The 26,383-nt window shown below is 43.2% G+C and overlaps 1 protein-coding gene across 26 annotated transcripts in view; it reads left to right on the top strand.

Annotated features, from left to right (window-relative positions):
• tcf7l2 (transcription factor 7 like 2) overlaps window positions 1-26,383 on the top strand; it is a 107,612-nt gene that overhangs the window by 64,423 nt on the left and 16,806 nt on the right. For 25 of the 26 annotated variants that reach the window (XM_076887535.1, XM_076887536.1, XM_076887542.1 and 22 more), the window contains one exon: window positions 25,300-25,432. In XM_076887535.1, coding sequence (XP_076743650.1) covers window positions 25,300-25,432 — 133 coding nt within the window. Of the gene's footprint in view, window positions 1-19,757; window positions 19,907-25,299; window positions 25,433-26,383 lie in introns of those variants that run through there. The other variant, XM_023153719.3, reaches the window with a different exon arrangement.

Below are 26,383 nucleotides of genomic sequence, written 5' to 3'. Positions count from 1 at the left end.
TTCCTGCTTAGCTTTTCCCTCCATATCTGGATTTTTGCACTGTGTCACCTTTGATTGCGGTGTCCTGTCTTAAGTAGATGGATGCCATGGATATTCCAGTCCCTCTTTTTCTCCACTGTTCCTCCATTTCAGTCCTGCCTTTCCTTCCCTTGCTATAAACTTAAAAACTTTTTGTGTTTCCTCACACAGCTGGAGTGTTTTGTGTGCTCACTTTGACATCCTCCATTGGAATTAAAACCTTTTTCTCTATGATTGCATCCATCAGTGATAGCACTGCATGCTGGCCTCTGCATTTAATAAGCCTTCTGGCTGAACTGTAACACAATGCACAACAAAGCAAACATTACACACACAATGCCTTACTACCAACAACATTACCAACTGGCTCGACTGTAGTGGTGATCAAAACAAGGGCCTCTCTGTAGCTTTGAACAGTTTTCTTTATTCCCTATCTGCTTCAAAAAGAAATCAATAGCCAAAACTTTTGAGTGCATTTATCGGCTTTTCCTCCCATTGCTCTTCCCTCCCTATCACCAGTTTGGCAGTTGTATATTATGCCAAGAGTAAAGCACAGTTAAAAGGAGAAAGGCACAAGGAGATGACACCAGCAAGGAAACAGCTTGTGTTGGGTAGGGCCTTGGCTGGGAGAAAATCAATGGGAGGGAACACTTCCATACACGGAAATGGCACAATGGGAGGGAGAGGAGGGAGTAAAGATTCTTTCTTTCTTTTTTTTTTTTAAACTGAAAAATGATGCATTTGTTTTTCCCAGGGAGAGAAAAAGCAAAGACGAGGAGATAAAAAAAAAACGGAAAAAAAACACTCTTCTGAACATCTTTTGAAAAAAAGCCAGTTCTTTGGTGAGGTTGAGTTGTGTGGTTAAGGTTTGTTTTATCCAACTGTGCGGAAGCGTGTGTAGCTGTCTTTCAGGTTTCTTTTTAGTTGAGGCGCAGAAAGACTACTCATGGCATGTTCAAGGGCACTCAGTGGACACGGATGCCCTGCAGGAGGCGGAATTATGAATACAACATGAGTAAACAGACACCTACATATACTATTAAAAATAGTAAGGCTAGCACTTGGCAAGAGACCATCTTTAAGTAGTAATTTGAGCCGGTCCGTAGCATTTCAGCCTTACTCTTCCGAGGGTCATTGATAAAGACTTGTTTTAAAATAAATAAATAATTTTTTTTTTTTAAATCGTCTCTAATTTGCCTGATAGTGGGATGATTTGCACATTGGCAGTAATGTATTCCTGTGTGCATTCCTCCAGTACAACCGTTTTAGTATTCAGTTTAGTGATAAAGGATTTTTTTTTGTAACACAGCAGCTGTGAACAAAGAATACAATAGCACACAAACTTGAAACACAATTCCAAGCCTGAGCCTTGAATGCCATTCAGACTTCACTGTGACTGAGCAAACCCATTCAGTGGGAGTACGCGGCGGTTGAAGAGATGGTATCAAGTTGCCTGCAGATGGAGGTCAGTGTGACTGGCACAGTTGGCACCTTGGCAGAGCAGCAGTGTGCCGCAGCACTCAGCTCCGCAAAGGATGCGTCGACTGAAGGAGGAGGGGGGGGGGGGTGACCGGGGAGCGAAGCGTTCTTCTCACTTCTCCTTTTTTTTTATTGTCTGCGCTTCCTGTTTTGAAAGCCATTAAGGAGCAAATTTCCTCACAGCGAGAGGGGAGATGAAAAGGCCCGGTCTTTTGAAACATGTCCAAGCACAAATGTGAAAAAGAGGGGGAATGATAGCTATCTGTAAACATCTCTGTCGAGGGGTCGACGGAAAAGGAATTGTGAGGGGGGAGAAAATGATACATTCATTTGCGTTCTTCTTCTTCTTCTTCTATTTTTTTTTTTTGATTTGCTGATGAAAGCGATGCTGCAGTTTTTGTTCCAAGCCAGCTGTATTGCTCTTTTCACTGCCACACTAATGTATCAGGGCAGAATCGCATAACTACACAGCCACCCCCCCAACCCCTTTCCGAAAATGCTTTGTGACATCTGCATCCACACATGTCTGCATTCACTGTAGCCAGTGAGTATTTATAGATGAGTTGGTTTTGTCATCCATTGATCCTTGCAGGTTCTCTGATCACAATATTGCGCTTCTAAGCGGCGTTTGTGCGCCATCACAATGGTAATCTCTCTGCATTTGAACAGAGGTTACCTGCAGAAGCGGACTTGATCCGGTGCTTGGCTTTTTTAAAAAAGTCCAACCTAGTCATAATTGCCACAGCTGTCCTGTTTAGTTGGCATACAGTGTATTTACACCAGTTTCCCCTCAGTGGTGCTTGCCTAGTTTCTCAAGAGCAGCGATAGCTTGGTGCTGCAGACTCCTCCTCCCTCTCCTCCTCCTCCTCCCTCCTACCCCTCACTGCCCCCGAGCCTGGCCAGTCTGCGCCTCTTAATAAAACCGACAGGCTCTAATTGGGCTTAATTGCACCCTTCGGGCGTCGTCAAAAGGAGTGTTGCTAAACAAACTGCAGGGTCTGCAAGCAGGCCAGCCAGTCTGCGGCTGCACATTGGCCGCTGAGCTCATGCCTCCATGTTATGCGTACCGATCGCCAGAGCTCGCTGCATAAAATGCACAGCGCATGTGAGCGTTTAATGGCACATTAGCAATGTGCATGAGTAAGCATCAGATTTAATTGCGTGGGTGTGCGTGCATGCGAGTTTGGAGCTATGCAGCAAGCCATTCATTCCTCTCGGTGAGCCAACTGAACAAGAGATCACAAGTCTGAGAATCTTATGCATTCAAGTAGGCAGCGTCACCTGACTGTGAACCTCTCAGCGCTCTCTGCCGCTAAATCGACACCGACAGTAAAACAGAGTACGTCTGTGTCTTTGAGGAAGTGTCTACAACTCCAGGTGTCAGAAAAGCCTTTTAAATCCCCGCTATTATGAAAACCCCTACCAAACAAATCCCTGTCTGCCTTTCAGCTATGTAAGCAAAAAGATGAAGTAGTGCTCTACATCCCGGTAGCACCACCTCCTGGTTAATGGACAGGGGCGGCCATGATACTGATTTCCTTTCTGAATGTGGTCTGATTCGGAGAGGTGGAGCAAGGCGCTCGCCACATGGGCCTTTGCTGGGTCACTGACCACAATCGATGGAGAGCTCCAGATGCGATTGAGTCATTGAAACGGCAAAGCCTAACCTGTGTCTGTGTGTGTGCGCGCGCGCGTGTGTATTAGACGGCAGCGACCCTAAAGCTGCAACCCGCTAGGAGAGAAAAGACAAATCAGTGAGCACAGCACAGCGCTAAAATCCTTCTGGCTATTTGTTCCCCTTCTACCCTTTGAGCTATTTACTCATTACAGCCTTTCACAGCCTGTTAGTCTTCCCGAAAAGTTTCGGAGTTCCAGTTTGTTTTGAAGGCGTGCAGCTTGAGACGAAAAAATGCCATAAACAGGATCGCTTCTATTATGCAGCGTTACGCCAGGAAAGACACGGGGAACAAGGCATCCACTGTGTTTTTGTCCAGAGCTTAAAAGTCGTGTAATGATGCAGTGGCTGAGCTGGAGGCCCCATAAAGACTGGAAGGGCCTCATTTCAGTGGCCTGCTGCTGCTCCAGTGCCTGACTGGCAGACTCCATCACCGCTTCTTTTAGGAAAAGAGGTAGAGCACATAATTAAGATATACAGCCCAGGGTGGACTGAATATATAGACTGAAAATATAGAGGAGCAGGCCAGTCTGCCTCAATCACAGCCTGTGGTTTAGTGTTTGGCTGCAGATGGTGCCCAGACCTGTGTGTGTGTGTGTGTGTGTGTGTGTGTGTGTGTGTGTGTGTGTGAGTCTGAGCAGTGTGAGCAGCATGCTATAAAAGGCTGGTGAGTTGAGCCATAGCCTCTCTGTGTGTCGGGGTCACAGCGAGCCAAACTGTTTGTGCGTGTTTGTGAACACGTACACATACTCTGTGCGGGTATTCTGTGTATTTATTTGTGTGTGTGTGTGTGTGTGTGTGTGTGTGTGTGTGTGTGTGTGTGTGTGTGTGTGTGTGTGTGTGTGTGAAGGATGCAACCCTGCTCCCTGACCCAAAGTTCTTCACCATCCCATCTCTCTGTATTCATACTGTTGTAATATACAATCCTGCTGTCTGGGGCAGCAGTGTGTATCAGAGAGGACACCTCTTCCACTGCCGGTGTGCACACAAACGCACACACGCACTTTGCTGCTCACGCCTCAGTTGTTTCAGTGCTTTGTCACTCTCTAATGATAACTATCCATCAATGGTAGGGGCGTTGCTCTTGGAAATGAAGATGGATTGAATTAGCGCTGAGTGTGCTGGCCGCTGCGTTGTGGCGGCAACCCGTAATTACACTGTCAGGACCATTGAACCCCCCTCAACAAGACACTGAACTTAACACATTTACACCAGGGTTGATTACAAGGTCTTTTAGTCTGGGCAGATTCAGATCATGTAGTTTCTAATAGCAAGTGAAAGGCCCAGTCATTTGCAGGAGATTAGTGAAACAGTGTGATGTGTGTGTGCGTGTGTGCAGCGGTTCCCTTGCGCTGAAGTGAAGGCAAGTTGCTGCGAATTTACCCTTATGGTTTGGGAAGTTATAACAATAGCAGAAGCTTCATGCAGTTTCATTGTCCCATGATGAGCAAACACATATGGGAACGATCATGTTCTGAGCTAGCCTGCATACTGGAGTGAAAAACCTGATAGAAAAGCACGCAGCTGGAACTGAGCCTGAGTGGGAAAGGGGAGTCCAAATTGAAACTGCTGCATACTTTGAGGGTAAACTTGATATGTGTACATGCCAGGGATGCTGATATTGAACCCATTCACTGCCAAATAGCATTATATTTATCAGTAGCATATTCTTGTGTCTTATCAATTATACGCTGGCTAAATGCTTAAAGATTGTGTTTCTTCTGGCGCAAAAGATCAAATAAATAACAACAAAAACCCAATAAATGCAACCATAGTTTTCCCAAGGTTGTTTATTTTAAACACTGGCATTGGTGCAAGCCTGACAGATGCAAAAAGTTGAGTGTTTTTTCTTAACCACAGTCAAGGCTGAATGCCAGAGTTTGAGACTGTTTGCAGTTTATGGTCGCAAATATTGAGATGTGCAAGCGTGCATTGCCTCAGTAAACATCGTGTTAGGAATATTAGGGATATTACGCCATAGATAAATGCAGAATTAGCTTAGACGACAGATGAAAGCTCTTCTTACACACTGTTGGAGAACAGAAAACCAAGCGAAACCCAACTGTGGTCTATGTGACAAGCAACCACAGTGAATAAGTACAGTGTGCAGCCTCATATGATTTCAGATTTTTTTTTTAAAAAAGAAGCCGCAGAATAATATTTTGCTGGTACTTAGCTTTTAGGTATCTGTGAAATACACAGCAATAATTGCATTCGTTAAGTTACACACTGGTCTCAGAAGAAACATAAACACCGATGGCGTTAATAGTATAGGCAAGTAACACAACTAAAAACAACCAACCTCCACCCCCTCCACACAGACCTTCGCCAAGCTTCACTGTATTTCTCCCTGCACCCTGGAACATGAAAATTGGGCTGAAGTGTTTGTTATTAAACACGTCCGGGGGAAACTCCAGGAAATGGACTTCATTTCATATAGAGGCACATGACTCAGAGGATCTTAGTGAACCAATTAACCTTACCTCAGCTCATTAAAAACTCTCCTTTCATGGCCAGAAGCAGCAACTCATCTGCTAACACGGGACATGAAAGCACAAATTTGTCCATCCAAAACTCTTAAAAGTAATTGGGAAGGTAGATACGAAGGGCCGGTAATCTAGTGACACAGCCTAAGTTGAGTGAAGTGAAAATAGAGGTGATTATAGGGTGAGCCGAAAGATCACGCTCATGATCTCATAAAAAATCTGAATGTAATTATCAGCCTCGGAAGTGTGCAATAGATCTTAAAATTACCCTTCAGGATTAAGGCTGTTTCGCTCAAGGTCACAGCGAGGTAGAGGGGGCATCCTGAGAGCAGCGGAGGCTGGAAGGACAAAAACGTCCTCTTCACACAGTGGAGATCAGCTGTGCCTCAATTATGCTGGTGCCAAGAGAGAACTTAAACTTTAGACATAACATCATTACTGACTGACGATATTACACATTTTCCTGCTGTTTTTCTGCAAGATGTGTTCCTATGAAAGCACGTAGTCTGCTTTGATTTGTTTTTAGGGGCGCAACAAAATATTTTTTACTTCTGTCAAGGTAAGATAGTGTTTTTACCACAGCGGTTACATGTTTAAGCTTAGCTCAACACACGCCATTCTTGTCCGAGGATTTCGCTTTCGATCTCATTGAAAGTCCATTTGTGTTGCCCAGCAAGAACATTAATTTTTTTCCCCCCTTGCACATAAAACATTATTCTCAGGCCTTTGTTGAAATTATCTAATGGGTTAATGGCATTGAGAGTACCCATTCAGCTCTTTCCACGCTCGCGTGCCTGCCTGAGAGTGTGTGTGCATGCCTTGGCTCACACTGTGCACACTCATCTAACCACATGCAAACAACCAATCTCTGTCATCTGCATCAAAATAATTACAGAGAGATAAACACACCATTTGACCATTTTCACAGTGATCTAATCTGAAGCCGGGCTGTGAAAGCGCACGGGGGAGATGATCAAATCCCCGCTTAATGGAACTGATCACTACTGTGTGTTCAACATTCAGCCGACAGCCGTGTTACAGATGCATCGCCTCGTTTTCCTCTGCGTTTAGCATGCCGGCTTCGCCGCTTCAGCCATGTCTATTTAGAACAGAAATAAAGATTAAAATGACATTAGGAATAAATTAAAATTTTGACTCCGCGTCCCGTTTTTCTTGGCCGTACATACCAGTTTAGTGTGAGAAAACAAACGCAAGGCCTTTTGTGTCGAGGTCAGGATTGCGATGAACTCTTAAGTATACTGGTTACAGCCCTATTGCTCCAAGTGTTTCCATCTCCTTTTAGCTAGAAGGCAAACGGCATCCGAAATCTGATTAGCCTCCATTACAAAGAGTGATATTTTCATCCCGCCGATTCTCGGCACTGCGTCAGAGCATTCGGTCGCTTTAATGCCGGGAAAAGCCTACTCTTCTGACAGATAGTAGATATTCCCAACATCACTTGTTTGGACATTTATGTCTTTTATGACATGGAATAAAAGACGGGCAAGAAAATAAAAAGCTACTAAATAATGTCAAAAGATCAGAAATCAATGGGCCGGAGGAACGTGATACGCACATCTCCGTAAGCGACCGGCCCGCTCCCCCCCTCGCATTGCGAGTGTCTTTCCACAGCCACTAAAGTTGCTTTTGTTCACCCCCTCGGAGATGTAACTCAAGCATGAGGAAGCCGTCTGACAATGTTTGGATATCGGCAAAAAAATAGCCTTTTACTTAAAGGTTACCGGCCGAGGTTTATTGAGTTACATGTTCATCAGTGATGGGAGGCAGAGGAGTTGAGCCATGAGAGAGCTTCTTCATTAATGTGTAGGTTTGTATTTCACATTTTGATGTAACTGTGCTGTGGAGTAGCAGGAAATGATCAATGAGGCTGTGGATAAAATGGTTGTGATTTGTTTGTTTTTTCGTTTGTTTTTTTTAATCGAAATTTATTACATTTATTCAATGTAAGTCTATTTTAAAATATAGTTTATAAAAAAATGCAAATGTTACTTACGTAATTATGCTACTTTATTGTAAAAAAATTATTTAATTGTAGTATTATTATTATTATTATTGTTGTTGTTAATATTTAGATGATGCATTCTTAAATTTCATGATAAAAATTGTTTTATTAATAAACAGCGATTTTAAGATTTCTTTAAAAATAGTCCTGGATGTATCAAAAATATTTTAAAATCAAATTTTATAATTTTTTTGGCATAAATGAATATAACTGCAGAATTCGTGTGACAATGTTGCTGCAGGACAAACAAAATGTAACAGCACATTTTAAATGGTGCCGTGTAAATTAAATGATAAATGCTCGTGTGAAGATTGATTTTGAGAACTGATAAATACAAAAGAAAAGCCCTAGCGTTTTTTCCCCGTAAAGCGTTTTATTCCTTTAATCTGATAATAGCTCCCCTTGTAGGGTAAAAAATAGATACTGCATTTATCGTCTAGTATTTTTGTTGGATCCGTAGGTCACGGGCAGGCTACTTTATCGCCTTCTTTTTTCTTCCCAAAGAAATGTTGGACTCCTTTTAAAGTAATTTCTACGGGTTAGTCTAGAGGTTACAGTATAGGGTTTCAACTTCTGTGGGAGTTGTGATCTGTTCTAATGAGAAAAAGAAAATGTAGCACCACAATGCTTTGTGTCACCCACTGAGGCTGAGAGATAGACACAGGATTTAAAAAAAAAGAAAGGGAAGAAAAAAAAACAATTTCTGGACATTTCTAGGAGATAAATTTAATTTCTTTGCTATTTGGAGGTCTTCTTTGAAAACGCAATTGTAATGAACACATTCAAAACTGGAGAATAGATTTACCCTCGGCTTCAAATAAGGCTGCGTTATCGGACTCTGTCATTCGCTCCTTCCCATTTTCGAGCTGCTAATTGATGTTTTTGATGTTGGCGAGAAAATTGAAGAAAATGTCATGAGTGAACCGGCGCGGAAGTTAATAAGATTGACTTCGTTGACTGAATTCACAATGAGCGAAGGAGAGGCGTGTAATGGGGACTGCTGCGAATTCGTCCGTCCATCTGCCGAGGGATGAAATTGACACCGAGCGCGAATGGGCCCGTAGAGGTCGATGTGGAGGGAGGTAGCATTTGGGATGCCCTGTCTGTCTTCAAAAAAAAAAATTAATGAAAAAAAATAAATTTTTCCCCTCCCTTCGTAGCCGTTGGGTTTTGGTTTGTTTGTCTACTGAGTGGAGTGCATAAGCAGCTGCTTTTCCAGAGGGCTCCTTGCCCCAGCTTTTCTGTGGCGTCGTCTCCCAGGGCTGTTCTTTCCTCGCACCAAACAATGCTACTTCTTAATGCTGTTTTGAGTCTGAAAAGCTGCACAGCTTTATAAAGGTTAGATTAAGATCTGGCTAAAAGATGCACCAATATCAGTTAGGGTCATTGCATATGCTTGGCCAATGTGTAGCCGAGCCTGAACTTAAATCCCCTTAAATAAAAGGATAGAAGCACCACTGGGGTCGCGCCATCTTGAGCCATTTATCGAGCACTGGCTGATAGCCGAACGGAGAAGGATAATTTCTCGTGTTGTCTCTCCTAAAGTGAATTTGCGCTAATACTCCAAATATTTGTCAGAATTTGGCAAAGTTTAATCAATTTAGCCGTAATTTTAAGGTTTTTATTTGTCGATGCGCTAATGTTCAGTGTAATGGGTTCGCCGTTTTTAATTGGAGTACGGATTACTTGAGTTTGGTTCAGTGCTTCTGATTATTTTTCCCAGCCTGAAGGGGACTGAGCTAAACCCCTAATACGGCCAGTACCCCTAAGCGCTCGTCTTTTTGAAGACACCAAACAAAAAAAAAAAGAAAAAAAAGTGGCCTCTGCTAGCGTTCGGCCCTCCGAGAATCGTGGTTAAGGGACATTATTCTCAGAATAGGCAATTAATTCCGCTGGCAACGATCGGTTCGAGCGACTTCCCCCACCGCCCCTCCAAATGCCCTCCTCTCCACCCTCCACTCGCCATTTGAAATGCTAACACAATGAAATATTTTTCTATTGGTCCATGTCCCTCGGCTAAGCCACCGCCGCGGGCAAAGAATTTCATCGACTGATGAGACCACAGGCATGCCCGATAAAAAGGTTAACTGTACGTGACACGCACTCCAAGTAGCCCGCGCTACCTTGAACTCTCAAGTTCTGTAACTTTTATTTGACTTTTTTATTGTTAGCGAGTGCGGGCTGTGTGGCCCGGTGAAGCAGTTTGAAAACGGGGATAACGTGACGTTTTTCAACAAAGTAATTTTCTCGTTTTTTGATTGCGCTTTTTCTGGGTCGGCATTTTACAAGCAAGCTTCCATTGTCTGGTTATTCTTAGACAGATTGTTGTTGGGTTTTCTTGTTTTTTTTAATGAAACGGAAACGAGCTTTAATCAAAGACAGGTTAACTTTACTTGTAGTGTCGTGTTTCATACCGTACAACTGAGGAATATATTTGTCGGACAGTAATTATTCCCTGTGAAGATTAAAAAGACAAATTTAATCTATTATTATTATGATTATTATTTTTATTATTGTTATTGTTTTTATTGTTGTGGTCTTCCATTGTTTTGGATTTTACCTCAGCTTGGCTTTGCTGTGTGTGAGAATAAAGAAAGATCCAAGATGGCACATTTCTTCCACCTTCAGGGGTAGGCAAGGTAGACTGCCAGAGAGTGGGAGGAGGATTCCAGGCTGTTTTCAAATTGTTAGTAAAAGATATATGGGCACAGAATAGGCATGGCTGCTGAAATACCCCCCAAAACCATCTTTCATGCACATAAACACACATGCATACACACCGCGCGCACACACACATACACACGGAGTGCTGTGCGAGGACTGAGGCAGGTGGCTCCCCATGGCTGCAGCTTCATGACAACATGCCATTAGAAATAGCAGGCCTGTTGATCAATCCTGCCGACATGACAGCTTCGCCGCGAGGCCTGGCTCTTTGAGTGCCGACGCCGCGGCAGCTCCCTCTCCCGTTTCTCCCCACTAATTGGTGAAGGTTTCTCTTATATATGCTTTTGGCACAGTGCTTTTTTTCTCCTCCACCTCCTCCTCCTTTTCTTCTTTTTCTCTCTCACTCTCTCTTTTTTTGTGCTTTTTTAGCTTTCCATTCTCTCTCCCACCACCCCTTCCACCCCATTTTATCTCTTTCTCTTTTTCTCTTCCCTTCTTTAACATACTGTGATAAACAGACGCTATATATTACATAAACACACGCACACAGTATAGGTAGAGTATATATTCTAGGTATGTAATATTTTTTTGTTTTTCAGTTTAACGTTGTCACAGTGGAAACGGTAACTTTGGGTGAGATATTGCAAGTGGGTTGAGTAAAAGGAATGTGTGTGCCGCGGGCACTGTTCGTTCTGTATTTTTTGCGGGACTTTTGGAGCTGGGATTTGACATTGACTCTAGGCAATGTGCATCAGTACGAGATACACAATGGGGATCAACCAGGAAAAAAAAATTAAGTCTTTGTCAGGTGAAATGAAGGAGAAACTAGGCCTTTGATATAGTTGCATTTTTAATTGCATGGTTTGTTTTGACAATTTAGGCAATGATGCTAAAAATACTTTATCCATAATCGAGTTACGCTGTCATTTACGTTGTCCTCCTTTTTTTTTTTTTTTTTTTTTTTGCTTTTCAGAAACAGCTGTGTAGCAGAATCCATATTTGTGTTTATTTGATTTATTACCTAATCCCTTTCTTTCCCATCAAACAGAATTAAGTTGCAAAACGTCAAAACAATTGTCAGGAAATGGCTGCGTGCTGCTTGCTGACTTCTCGCGGCGCACGGGGCTGCGTTCTAATTCCGCCAGCGTTTCGCCGGCACATCACTCTTAAACGCCACCCACTCTGAATCTCTCCCAACTAAATAAATGAGGGGGGAGATAAGCACACATTAAATGTTTAACTGTCTCGCATTTGTCATCTGTTTTACCCCTCTTAATTAAACAGACGCAGCTTAGCCCCGGTACTCCAAGTGCAGACACACTCGCGCGCAAGCGCACACACATACACACCCCTGCCTTTGAGCACTGGAGCTTGAGTGCAAACACTGTCCTCCCGATGATTAATTTAGCCGTTAATATTTATTTTACTTGATCCCGCTAAGTTAGCAGCTCAGTGGAGGGCAAACCTAAGTTTTGTAGGCTGTTTTGTTGCAAAATGATGAGAGGAAACAAATAGGATTTTATTTAGTTGTTGCTTTTTTTCCGTATTTATTTCCTGTATTTTGTCCTGTAATGTTTTTAGTTTGTGGAGATGAGGTGGTGTTCTGTGGGCCGGCTGTGGTTTGTGTCTGCTTCGGTATATTGTAGTGATAAGAGTGCATGTTGAAAACATTAACTACTACCTCCACCCAGTGGCACAAAATGAAAAAAAAAGGCAGGTGTGATTGGCAGCACACAATATTTAATGTAGTGGGAAGACTTGCCTTAAGCGAAGAGGGGGATGTATTCACCACACAATAGTACCGCTATCTTCCACTCTGCATTGTCTCTCTCATCGTCGACCTTATTACATGCCGTATTTGGCATGAAGAATCCCCTTCTTATCGACACTGAATTTTAATGCCATTGCGCTTAGATGGCCGCCTTAGTCTAGTTGTTGTTTTGACATCGTATTGCATTTTTTGGTGTTCGTGTGTGTGTGTGTGTGTGTTGCTTTATTATGATTTCTCAGTGAATCAGAAAAAACATCTGTCTGCACCACTGTGCACTACTGCGTTCTCCATTGGTGCGATTGAACACTGTGTGCCAGCGGTGCTTTGCCGGTTCTTGGGGCATCAACAGATGTGGAAAGGGAAAGAGAGAGCCGCAGCCCGGGCCCGGGATGAGTGGGAGAAGAGAGGAGAGCAGAATTGGGGGTTCCTCTGAAGCCCCCTCTCCAGATCCGAGGAGCGGAGCCGGGATCAAAGTGGCTTGTTTTATGTGGCTGGTGCAACACTTTGAAGTCCCAGAGTCACCTACAGCACTCACTTCATCAAGTTCACTAGTGTCTTAATAGCAGATCAATAAATTTCAAAGTCAGAGAGTTAATTTGATACTAGCGCTGATGTGATCACGCTGGGCCACAGAGCTGGCTGCTCCGCTCACTTTCGTCTCTCCCTTCCCTTCTCTCCTCCTCACCTAGATTGGACCTGTTTTAGGCTCTCAACTTGAATTAGTTCGCAGCGTTTGGTGCCTGTTTTCATAGACGGCCTTGTGTGAACACTTAATCAGTGTCTGTGCCCTTGTCACAACAATGAAAAGATTGTTTTATTAATTGTAATTTAAATTTGAGTCATTCCCTTCCTTGCACTTATTTGAATTTAAAGAGATGTATGTTTAAAATCTAAATTTGTTATGTTTTTAATTAGAAATGATTTATTAGTGATGCACATTTGAAATTTTGATTCTTTGATATTTTTAGCGATACGTGTTTAATTGAGATAATTATTTAAACCCACAATTAATTAGATTTTTTTTTAAACTAGGTTAGCTTCCTAATTTTATTACATTTACAATTTTTAGCCGGTGAAATCAAACATTGAACAATCTTGCAAATTAAGAGTTTCACATTTTTATACTAAATTATATGTATGACACACATTTAGTTAAATTTCAGATTTAAAAGTAAATAAACTGGTAAAAAAGAAAAATCTAAAGAATTATTTCCAGTTTTTTTTAAAAGCGACATAATTTAAAAAAAATACAATAAAATAAGATAATGCCGCGCCGACGGCTTTTAGAGATCGGGCGATTCGGGATGAAGCAGCGCTTTCTCAAGCGCGCTATTCATCTCAGAGAAAACCAGCACCATCTGCATTCGGTGCCGTGATACCAGTGAGTTGGTGAGGCCGGATCAGCTCCTGGAGAACAAAAGGCCAATTTAGTATGTTCATCTAAGGGTTACTAATGGTATTAGGTAGCCGGCAGGGTGGTCGGCAGGGGCTCGGCGCTCCAAGGTGAGCCCGCAGCTTGACCCCTACACTCACACCAATTCACTGGGCTGCTGGCATTAGTGCCCCACATCTGCCATTTTTTTGTGCGACTGCTTCTGTGCCTTTTCGCTTTATTTTATGGTTGTGTTCTTCAGACGACAGAAAGTAACAGAAAATAAGTTTTAATTGGACCCGGTAAGAATTTGTCCGTTCCCCCGATTGAAATGATTGAAAAGAGAAGAGAAATCAGATAATTGTGGGGAAAGGAAGGATGCTGCTGGGAAAGCTGGGCATGGTGCCGTTCAAAATTTACAATACTAAGAAAAGTGTTTTGTATTTTTTTTTAAATCATGCAAAAGGTGCTTTGGATACAGAGGAGTAAAGAAGATGATGCGTCATCTGCTTAATTTTTCTAGACACGTGTTAGTAGCAGTGATATTTGTTGAGGTAAATATTTCAACGAGAGCTTTAAATTTACTAAATAATTCCGATGAGGATTTTCATTGGAGAAATGAAACCAGCATTATTATTATTATTCAGATAATAATAAGAATTGTCACACGTTCGATGAAGGTTTGGAAAATTGTGCCGGGAGCCGTAGTTGCTGGTTGTGATGCCGTTTCAGTGGAAAGCGGGCGGCGAAGCAGGGGAGAAAGCTCCGGGATGGAGCTGGTGCAGCGGGTGGTGCTGATGCAGGCTGCCTGTGTGGTCCTCAGCGGTCGGCGATCTGCCGGGCTCTGCCGAGAGAGCCGGAGGTCCCGTGTTTTAATTATTGTTTCATGTTAAATTTATCTCCAGCGACGCTTACTCTGAAGCGCACGCACGTCTTATTTTTTTCTATGATCAAAAGAAAAAAAAAAAAAAGGTGAAATCCAGCTTTTATGTATTAATAAAGATACCTGAGAGAACAAATGTTTTTCACTCCAAAAAAATATAAATCTTTGAGGTAAAATTTTGTCTCCTGTCATCGAAATTAGTTGTAATTTATAAATCCAGTGCTTAAATGATTGTAGAAATTGAGCCGAAATATTTCTATATTCCTCTCTCCTTTTTTTCTCGAGGTTCCTGCTGTTCGTGCACCATGAAATCTTGCTTCATTAAAAGTGTATTAATCTTGTCTCGTCTCATGGGAGGTACCTTAAGATGATGTTGTGTCTTTTTCTTTAAATTGTTGGAGGGGGAAAAAAATCTTCCAGATTTGGTCCCTGTCAGTCAGAAATAATTGTGTGCTTAATCTTGTCCCTGATGGATGACTTGGAGTTCAGCAATGGGCCAGCTCCAATGACAAATACAATATTAATATTCATTAACTGCTTTGACAATGCTAATTTTGATGCAGTAGTAAAGGGCCTTCCAAAGTTAGCGGCCAAAGCATCAGAGCTGAGCAAGGTGGCAAGATAATTTGTGCTGCTTTACTGAGCTGAAGGCTTTTAAAGTCTTAAGCAGGGGGAAAAAAAGGCTAGGTACCACAAACAAAATAAAAGAGAAAGGGAAAAAGTTCAGACGCATTGGAAACCAGGACTGTGGAAGTAATACGATCAAGAGACGGCTACAAAAATTTGACACGTCCAATGCTGCATCTTTGAGCAAATATTTTTTTTATTTAAACAAAATCTTGCAACAAAAAAGGAGCACAACATGGTAAGTCAGCACATTCTTGATTTTTCTCTCTTTTTCTTTTTGTTTAATCTTTTTGATCTTTTCAATTATCGCCATTTGAAGATCAATAGTAATTTTTTTTCTGCTGTGGTTAAAAGGCTCACAGCGGTGGTATAGCGGATGGTCGGATCACGGCTTTAAGAGTGGGCTTCCTCTCTTCAAGCCACCAGTTGGCCGGGTTGAATTTACTATTGCCAGCTCTCCTGAAAACCGTCCACAGCTTGTATCCATTTATTTGTATTTTTGGGTATTGTTTTAACTGCCGTTGTTGCCTTGTTGTCTGGCAGGTTTGACTTTGGAGTTGGGGCTCCTTTTCCCCCCTCAGTTGTCTTAAGAGAGTTCAGGCAGGAGAGTTGGAGGTGCAAAAGCTGTACTACAGTGACAGGCTCTTTTGGTGATAAATGTCTGTTTTTTTTGTCTTTTGTGAGACTGTTTTTTTTTTTTTTTCTTCCCGGGGCTTCCTACATCAAAAATTGGGGCTACCGACGGGCAGGACTTAGGGGCAACGTGGCTGCAACACCACACACCCTTTGCCCTGGATCGGAAAGCTTTCTCTAGCCTTTTTTCCCCCTTTTTCTGACACTTCTTCTGCCCGGCGTTTGTGTTTTTGATTTTGCATTTAATTTAGTGTGACTAGCAGTGAATGGAGCGTGGCTAGTTTTGGGGATTAATGACATGACGAGAGACACCCCGCTGCTTGAGTTTAGCCAAGTTAGGGCAACTCCTATAGACAGCACTCCACTACCTTTATGTCTTCCAAGCAAGCTGAATGAAAGCTTTTCTTTCTCGCCCTCTTTTTGTTGTTCTTTCAACTTATCAAAGAAAGAGAGATGGACACAAAAGAGCTTATTAGGGGGGATATGAAGATGGGCAAGGGGTAAAGAGGGAGTCCCGGACAGACGCGGAGAAGAGCAGCGCAGCCTCTGAGTGTGCGTTTGAATGCGTGAGGTGGCTGAAAGTGAACAGCCAGCTCTGGCCGCTCGCTCGCGGTCCTTCCCCCCCGCTCTGGGACCCGAAGGGCTGCCGTCCTAAATTCGCTCCAGCATTACCTTGGCTGTCGCCCGGTCCTCCGGCCGCTGTCTTATCGGCTTAACCCATCGGGCTTTAGCGAGGGGCTGCCGTAGATGAGGTGCTGCCCCCCAGTGGATTAGTGGCTGACATGGTGGTGGGAGTCTGCTTGGAGTCTGTGCACTACCATGAGTGCCAGCATGCTTGTTTTAACCAGGAACCGAGCAGCATCTCAAATACAGCTCTTTTAAATGGTAAGACTTTTCAACATTTTAATTACAGCTGTGCTTAATTTTCTGGTGCTTGTTTGACTTTAAATATCATGTTTTGGTTGAATCTATCCGTGGATATTTTTCTGTGCTCCGTTTGGCAATTTATAACACTTATGTTGCTAAGTGACAGATTGACAATTTGGATAATGAAAGGCACTGTTTGATTGCTTTGTCCTGACAGCCTGACAGGGGTGCATTATTCTAACACATCAAACCAAATACGATTCTTATTTATTGTGTGCTTTAAAAAATAAAATGCTGCTATTTCACGTTTTAATTCATGCATGCTGTTATTCGTATCGAATCAGTTTTAAAATATATATTTTATTGACGTTTTAATTTAAGTAAATCTGATCATCGCTCACATCAGCTGTTCTCATTCTTCTGGTAATATTAAAAAAAATCTGAGTCAATATTTAATTTGGATTTTGTGTGTTTAAAAGAATTTCAATTGTTTTTACTCAAATAGAATTTTTTGGAAATATCATAATTATACTGTAATTATTATAGTAATTGCTGAGGACTTTGAAGTTGGTGCTCGTGCATTTTGCCTCCGATTGTTGTGATTTATCAGAGAAAACAATGAACTGCTAAGGTCATAGGTTGTTTCATTTCCTTGTTTTGTAAAACTTTTTGTCCGTCATTCTTTTTCTTTTTTCCCCCTCGCACACTTTTCGGTCTCGTGCGAACATCTTAGACCGTCGAATAAAAAAAAGAGGGTTTTTAAAAGTTTTTTTTATCCTCCCTGTGCTCTCTTGTGTTGTGGCGTTGATGCCATTGTGGCCGGATGATTGGGAGCTGTCCATCACTTGCTGGCAAACTGGCAGTTTACTTAAGAAAGTGCACGTGGGACAAAAGGAGATGGCAGGAGTGTGGCGGGGCGGCTGAATGGAGGGAGGGCAGGCAATTAGCCACCGCCTTGTCGGAGCTCTTTTACTTGTCAAGCTGGAGCCCCGGCGCTATTGTTCAAGTTGTGTAAAGGACATTCCCAGGGCTTTGTTTTGGCTTTAAGGGCCTCAGGACTGCCTGCTGCAGGCCAGGGGAAGAGCAGGGTCCTAACAGCAGCAGAGAGGCTGAGCGAGTGCAGGAGGAAAAGAAAGCGAGAGCGTATTTTGAGGAAAACAAAGTCTCTGTTGTATTAAGAAAAAAAACTTTGCAGTTGTTTCTGTTGCCAGCTTTTAAAATGCTGTAATGAGAAGCATTTGTGTTTTCATTTCTCTGACCTCACTTCCAAAAAAGAAATTATTGCTTGTTTCTACATACAAATTTTCTCACTGTAGTTAAACTTTATTTTTAATTTTTTTATTGATATTCTTATTTAGGTCATGTTAAAAAAATTGAATAAATGTGACATTTATTCTATAAATATTTAATTTGTCATGGTTCTTATTCAGGTCCAGGTGTTTAGATAATTAAAATAAGGCAAGCCTAATTATTATTATAGAACGCAAAATTTAAAATCTCTTTAAAAAGTGTGACAGCTTGACTTATTACTTTAAATAATTAATTTGTTGCACTGAAAAAGAAGTTTTCCTCAACATGTAGCATTTTTTTTGTTTCTTCTCAGTTTACTAAACTAAACTGTACTAAACTTTTTATATTTCCTCTTCTCTTATTTTTAGTCATGTTAGGATAAACAAAATATTTTTGGATATTTCATTTATTTATTTATTATTTTATTGCTACACCCAAAACTAAATAAATAAAGCGAACAAACAGCATTGCAAAATTCTGGAACGTTTTTATTTTCTTTTTTTAAATAATAAATGAAAAGTCTCGTTTGAAGGATTTCCCTTTTAAATACATCTCGTCTATTTCTGCAGTGGATGGCACATCTTTTGAATTGCTCGGGGGGGGGGAAAAATCTTGACCACACAAAGCTTATTGTTTGGTTTCAGTATTCAGAAGAATAATGGTCTTGAAGGTGAAATAGTTGCAGAGAAAAAGGAGAACAGGGAAGAGAGGGCAGTGAGGAGGGGCTCGAGGCCTTGTTCACATGAACCTTGAATTGAGTTGGAAGGAGGGAGGAGGGGGGTTAAAAGAAGAATTGTTCTCCACTCTAAGGTATTGTTTAGAGGAAAAAAAGTAGAGCGGAGTAGAGGACAGGAACCAAAAAAAAGAGAGAAAGATTGCAACGAAAGGTGCCACGTCTGTGTCAGAGTGAAGACTTTCTCTCCCTCTCCTTGGTTTCTCCCCTGGAAAGTGGGCATGAAGAGGGGACTGTCAGCATCACACAGATAAAGTGACTGTTGGCCACACTTTGCTGAGCCTGCCCTCCCTTTGTGGATGTTGTTGTGTCTTGTTCCTTTTTTTTCCTCCACTTTCTATCTCTCTCTCTCTCCTGCTCTCTCTCTCCTCTTTGTCTCCATCTCTCGCTTTGCTCGCTTTACCTTGTAGCCAAAGCTTTTCAAACTGCCAGTTCGTCTCTGGGCATCCTGGAGGCACAGCAGAGCCCACACACATACACACACATACTCTTAAGAAACACATACACAGACCCAACGTACAGCAGGGATTTGGGTAATAACTGATTTTGTGTGTATATGTATGTGTGTGTGTGTTTGTGAGTATTTTTTTCTGGAGTATAGCTAGTGGGAAGACTACTGCGGTGCTGAACAACTGCTCAGAGTAATTTTTCCTTCTCTCTGTCCACATTCTGGCTTTCACTTCTTATACTTCTTGTCACCGGCATCAAAACTTTCTCTGACAAAGAAGAGGAGACTGGTGGCCGCAAAGAGCAAGTGCTTCTGTGGTTAGAGTGAAGGATTTTGGGGGATTTTCTTTCCTCTTTTTTTTCCTCCTTTTTTTTTGAGCAGGCAGATGTGGGTGGGTGGGTGGGTGGAGAGGATTTGGTGACTGTGTGTTTATGGGGGGGGGGAACTAGGCCTCAGACCCTGAGCCTGCTCTAGACACGTCAGGAGACACGCACTCTAATGTCAAAAACCTGAGGGAACAATGGTCAGCTGGCTGCGGCACCAAACGCAAAGCGAGGGGGGACGACAAACACATATGCACGCTCGCGCCACACATGCCCGGCAATACACTCGCACACAGTGGAGGAAGGAGTCAAGACAGGAACAGACAAAGGAGGAAGAGAAGAAGTGAAGGAGAGGAGCGGCCAAGGAAAGTGAGAGGGCTTTTCCCCGGCGTAGACGGGGAAGGAGGAGCTGGGGGGGGGGCCAGGTGGAAGAAGAAGGAGGAGGAGGAGGAGAAGGCAGGGGCGGGGGTGGGGGTGGAACCGAGGGGGTCATGTACCCGCGGGATGGAGCTCCAGCCGGGCCGGAGGAGACGGGAGCCAAGGCAGGAGTCCTAGGCCCCGGGCTCTCTCTCCTCCAGCAGGTGGGCTGCTGGCACCTCAATCTGAGCAGCTGGGTGAGTAACGCTGCTCCCCTGCTTCTTCACTGTCTCTGCTTTTTCTTACCACTGAAGGGTTTTAACATTGTTTTGACAGGTAGCTGTTGTGGTGCAGGCCGGTTGTAGATAGGTGAGGGGAAAGGGAGGAGGGGAGTGTTTTTTGGGGGGGGTGGGGGGGGGGGTGGCTGAGAGAGTGGTGGTCACTTGATTTTTTAAAAAAAAGCCTGTTAGAAATACTTTGACGTTAAAAACTCGTGCATGTTCGTGTGCTTGTGTATGTGCATGCCTGAGCTTGATCCAAGACCAGTATCCCAAATATTTTTATTTATTTATTTGTTTTTTGCCACACACTTGTGAGCATAACTTTAAAGCCCACATAATAAACGTTATAAACAATGTGCTTAAATTAATTAAAAAGGCAATAGACGTGATTCTCTCAAGAGGAGAATTATTTACTTGATAATATTTGATCAAACTCATGTCTTAGCTGTGAAATGTAAAATAAGATTTGGGGCAACCTCACAGATTAACATATTCTTTTGTTAATGTTGCCATTCAATTCAGATTCTAATTGCTCGGCTTTCTGATGAAATTCTTAGGGACTGATTGCATTTCAAAAGGCACAGTTCAGTCTGGCTCTTAACGCCGTCATACAATATCACCTCTCAGAGAAGCCTCCTTTAACTCAGGTATGTGAGTTCAAGAGGCTGTTTACACTGAAAAGGAAGAGGGGGAAAAAAGCTTGAACACACGTGTGTCTAAGAGGATGATTTGTCTTCACAGAATACAACAGCTCTACCAAAATACCACTTCATATTTAAGCTATTTGTGCGCAGTTTTATTTATCTGTGACATATCAGAACATGTCCTTTCTGCGATTCTATTTGATGTGCCGACTATCAAAGATGGGAAGCAGAAGGAAAAAAATAAATGATGACGAATGACTTGAGTGTTAGTGAAGAGAGCAGGAGGAAGGGGAGCAAAGGCTCTGGCCCACATAATATTTTTGTTCAGCGCTCTGATCAAGCAGTCAGCATGTCACTGCAGCAAAGTGAATAGATTAACTTTTAAATATACTGTGGTCTCGGGAGCCTCTTGCCCTCGGAGATGCATCTTCTCTGCAAGAGAAAACTGATCAACACCTCCATATCTGCTTTTTAAATCACCCCCCCTCCCCCTTACAATCCCCAGGTTCTTAATATTTTGAGGAGTTTTCTTCTTCTTCTCCTGCTTCTTCTTCTGATTAACCAAAAAATTATTATTTTTGAAATGTAGCAGAGTTTTAATCAGCATGTTATCCTGGAAGGTCATGGCTTTGATAAGCCTGTAATTTGTCAGAGCATTTCATATTCCATCGCTGCTAATCTCTAAGTATTCCTTTAGATTGTCTGCTTGAATCTGAGGATTGATTTGGCTGAGTGCTACGAGGACTAGCGTGTGTGTGTGTGTGTGTGTTTGAACATTCATTGGTATGATATGGCGTTTGCTTAGAGATTAATATCTGTAGCCTGGAGGGGGCACTCTATGCCTCCCAAAGGAAAACTAATTCTGTGTAAACAGATTTCAGCAGGACAGCATCGATTGATACCAGATGATTAGATTAGTGGCAGCACCGTTTGTACTTTGTTTCTTTTTTTTTTGTTTTGTTTTGCTTTATATCAAATCATGCGCACACACATCTCCCCCCTTCCCACTATTGCTGTTGTGTTGTTTTCTGTATGGTGTCACTCCATGTGATTTGGATTCCGGCCACTTGCGTGTTCTGGGAGAGGCAGTGTGCTCTGGCAGCTTTTTCTGCTTGCTTTGGAATTTGGAGGACCCCAATCCATCACGCCACTGTCATCCCCACGTCCCTCACCCCTCTCTTCCCGGTCTCCCTTCCCTGCCCCGGCCTCACTACAGCTCATTAGCGCCCTGCAAGCTGTTGTGACAACTCATCATATCATGACATGAAGCAGGGAGACAGAGGCTCTAGCCCCCTGCCCAGCCACCCACTGGGCCCACAAGGTCGCCACCTTCACATTTAGGGTTCAAATTGGCCCTGCAAGGTTCCACCAGGCGGAAATGCAAGGCCAACAGCTTTTTCCTGTCTGGCCTCCACCTCTCTGTCCCCCTCCCTTTGTCTTACTCTGTCCTGCTGTCACTTTATTCCCCCCCTGACTTCTCCTGTACCCCATCTCCCTTCCAAAAGGTCTGACATCTGAAAGGCTTTTCACTGATGGAAGTTACCAGCTACTATATATATTATATATAGTTTTTATTTATGCACTTGCTGAAATGGATTGAATTTGCAGGAAGAGGCTGATTATGACCCTATTAAAACATGCAGGCTTCCTGTGAGCATTTTAACCTCACATCTGGAAGAAAGAGGAGCGGATCAGAATAAAAAAAAGAGCCAAGGCGATATTAATAACACAATCAAACGCCAACAACTGCTGCTTCTGTTTGTGTCTGCTGGGTGGATTTCAGCAGCAGGTGCCATATCTGTGTCCTGGATGTGGAAAGAGTAAACGTGCTCACTGATGTTCGCACAAGAGGGTGCCCTTAAATTTTACTTCAGGCTGTTTTGAATGCGAAATCTCTTTCTCGAGCTTGCGAATCAGCTCGTCACATCTGCAGAGCGGCGCGTCCGTCTCCTGCTATATTTGTTTATTTTCACGACATAGGTGGTGGGAAGGATGCGAGTCAGCGGGGGTGTAGGGGCAGGAAATGTTCTTTTCTTTTTACCCCTGGCTTTTGTGGAGCAGGGAGAGTAAAGCCTCCCACGTCGCCTGCTTTTTGTTTCCCTGTGTGGGCCCTGTGCGGCTCAAGCACCCAGCAGCCTGCTAGACGAGTCCTGGGCCTTGCATTGTCCCACAGTGGGCCACAGGGCAGGTGCTGGGCCTCTTTTCCGCAAGGGACCACCGGGTACTGTCTTGACGTCAGCAGGAAGTTATGATGATTGCAAAAAATGCAGAGTGTGCGTATTAGCTGATGGAAGAAGGTCGATATCAGCTGACTGATTGATGTAAGCAGGATGTAGATAACACAGTGGGGGCTAGTTTGACCAATTCTTGAGTCCTCAAACTATAAAGGCTTCTTTTAAAGGACCTACCTTTAAAGTCTTGCAACAAACACCAAAACTTGAGTTTATGTTACAGTGTCCTTTTTCTGGCTTCACGTTTTTCCACCTCCAGCAGGCAGTTCAGCCTACTGCTATTTGCATCACTCTGAGCTTTTCAGGAAAAAAAAAAAGAGGACACTCTTATACCACAAGTGACTGTGATGTAAATCGTCTGCCCTCTACTTCTCTCCCTCCCTCTTAGTCCCATACACACCCTCTCTAACACCCTCTGTCTAAATGTGGACTCAGTGGATGGGCATTTTGAACTGTCTTCTCAATGGCCGGGGTCCCTGGACAAAAGAACTCATTTAAAAGTCCACTAAAGCTTTTTCAGCGCAGAGAGTTGAAGAATTGACAACATTCTTTCACATCATTACCCGAGGGAGGAGCGGAGAGACGTGAAGGAGGAGGTTAGGAGGTGAGCGATGAGGTGGTGGGGATGGGGGGACAAAAAGAGGGAGAGAGGGAGAGACCGAGGCCGTCTTCTAGCATTCAGCTGCCGACTCATCGGCCACATTCAGCAGCTGCCGTAACCTCTATCACGATTGTTTTTTCCACCTTTTTTTCATCCCTGTATTCTGGGTGTGCAGATCAGATAAGGATTCCCTAAGCAACAATGAGTGCCTTCGTTTGTGTTTCTTTTTAACGAATCCCATTCCATCTATTCACCCCTCCAACCCTGACACACAAACACACACACCCGCCCCAAACCCTCTCTCCCTTTTCCCATCCCTAGCCTTTTCAGCTCAGGGCTGTGAATGAGTCCCAGGAGTCTCTCTCTGCCTCCCTGGAGTTCTGCTGGGGTTCATTAATCTTTCATTGGGACCACGGCAATAGGGAATGCCCCCCACCCCTCTTCCACACACACTCTTCCCACTCCCCCAGCATTGCCATTATAGAATAGAGGTCTAGATGGCCATGCTTGTACCAACCATGCAGATAGACAGCTTTAACTACCCAGTGAAAATTTAGCACGGGACTCTGAATGGGCTGTTGCTGCATCGGGCTCTCACACAGACACGATATTAACTTCAGCCTCAAACAGACTGGGCGGATGATTAGTTTGCAGCATTAATCTCTGCTCACATTTGTCTTGCCCTGGGCCTGTAGCTTTGCATTTGTATTGTCAATGAGCACTGGGCAGCTGTGTATCTTATGCATGTATCCCCCCACACACACTCCTCCTCCTCCCCTGCCAACATCTAGTCCCATTAATGTTTTTCAAAGTCTTTTGGAAATGTGCCACAGTGGAGCTTTTTTTTCTTTCTTTCTTGCATGGGTTAAAGTCACTAATGAGGGTGTGTGGCCTACGAGAGAGCAGACTGAACACACACATACGCACGCAAGCAGCTTGGTGTCTCACTCCTCTCCCCCTGAACATATCATCCATGTTATGATAAGCCTGATTAGTGCTGCTTCTTTGACTGCTGAGGGCAGGATAAGGATGTGTGGGTAAAGAGGCGAGAGCAGCCTCTGCCACCAGCCTAATCTACAGCAGAGCTCTAATCTGGTTATCTTGTGGTTGGGGACTGTGTGTATTAGTCTGTCCCCAGCCCTGGCCTGATGAGAGGGGGGCTGAGCTCCGGTTAACACAGGGGCCCACGGCAGCACACCCCTAAAGCTCAACTGTAATCTTTGGGTAATTGAAAAAAAAAAAAAGGGGGGGCCTGCGCCACTTAGAAGCACAAAGAGAAGATTACATAGCTAAAACTAATTTGGCAAAAATGCAGAAATGGATTTACGGCCCCACCTCTTCTCTCCTAACCCTTTTATTACAATACACCCATACCCTCCGCGAACTGGGGCCCTGGGGGAATAGATAGAGGGAAGGGGATAGCAGAAGGAGGCTCGAGAGCTGAGCGGAGAGCTGCTAATGACTGTGGATATACGCGCGTGCTCCCTTGATTTTTGTGGTTTACAGATGATCGATTACTTCACTTACAACCGTGGTTAAAAGTGCCTCATCACACATCAAACTCAAATGTGAACAGGCAACCCCACAAGCCTCTTAGATTGTGTTACCGAATTCCAGAGTGACACCACAGAAGTGTTTTTAATTACAAACCATGCTATTTTCACTGTGGTTTGGTGGTTTGGCGCCTTGAGTATACCCAGAATTTGATAGCTCTTCTTTGGAGAACTTTCAAGTTGTAACTCTATGGCAGGCGCCTGCAATCTTTAACTCACATCCCAAATATTAACATCCTCGCCTCTTTTTTTTCTCTCTCTCTCTCCCCTCCTTTCCTCTTTCTTTATCGCTGTCCATCTTATCTTTCTCTGTATCCTCCTCCTCTCTCTTGTCTCTCAGTCTAATAAGGTTCCAGTGGTACAGCACCCCCACCATGTGCACCCTCTCACGCCTCTGATCACCTACAGCAATGAACACTTCACACCGGGGAACCCCCCACCTCACCTACAGACAGACGTGGATCCCAAAACAGGTACGGTCCGGAGTGTTTTCACACAAGTTTAACTGGCGTGCGGAGACGGGCGTGCTTGATTTCTGCTCGAAACACCTTCAGAATTAAGTGCACTTGTTTTCCAAAAGCGACAGGATGAACCTCCCGAAAACCCAATTATTTTCCGAACAAATTAACAATAAGTCTCAAGGGGTGAAAAAACACATAAGCTTCTCTTCTTTGATAAGGAACCACAGCTCTTTGAACAGTATGTAGTCGTGTTCATGTCACACTTTCAATGCAGGTAACGTGAAAAGGAATGAAACAAAAAAAAAAAAGCTTATTTTATCCATTAATTGCTCATTTGATGACTTCATAAACATGACTAGCACTGTTTACAAGATACTTAATGTAGGACAAGGTCAGCTCAAGTGCTTCTTATTGAAAACTGCTGCTCTAATTTGTTTCTGATTGATTCAGCTATCATGCTCACTAAAATTGTTTGGTTTTGATTGAGGGGGGTAAAAAAAAAAAAAGGGCCTTACATTTCAGAACAACAACCTTGCAGAGTGCCTCGTAAACTTCTCGTTAAACGTGGAATTCAGTAAACAGCCACCGCTCTAATTGCCAATGCTCAAAATAATACTGCCACTGTAGTGGGAGCTCTTTACTTTTAAAGACCAGCAAGCACACAGTTTTCAACTAAGTGCACAAAACCCCTCGGTATGAAAGATTTACACAGACTTTTACAGGTTTTCTCCACGCCTGCTTTATAGCCTGTTGATCCTGCAGTCAGTGTCCATGTTTATACTCACAATTCAGTCTCCTACATTCATTCAGCGCACTTTTTTTAAGGCAATTTCATTCATTTCCACGAGCATCTTGACCCAGCACTTAATTTTGCTAACTGTCATTCAGCCCGTCCTTTCAGGTTAATGCATTTTCAGTGTGCTGAATAATTTCATGCTTTTCAGAGGTCTCTGGTGGATTCAC

The sequence above is a fragment of the Maylandia zebra genome, linkage group LG8 (assembly GCF_041146795.1).
Source record: "Maylandia zebra isolate NMK-2024a linkage group LG8, Mzebra_GT3a, whole genome shotgun sequence".
In the NCBI taxonomy this organism is placed as follows: domain Eukaryota; kingdom Metazoa; phylum Chordata; class Actinopteri; order Cichliformes; family Cichlidae; genus Maylandia; species Maylandia zebra.
The sequence above is the reverse complement of the archived record's forward strand: the minus strand, read 5'-3'. Positions and strand labels throughout refer to the sequence as shown.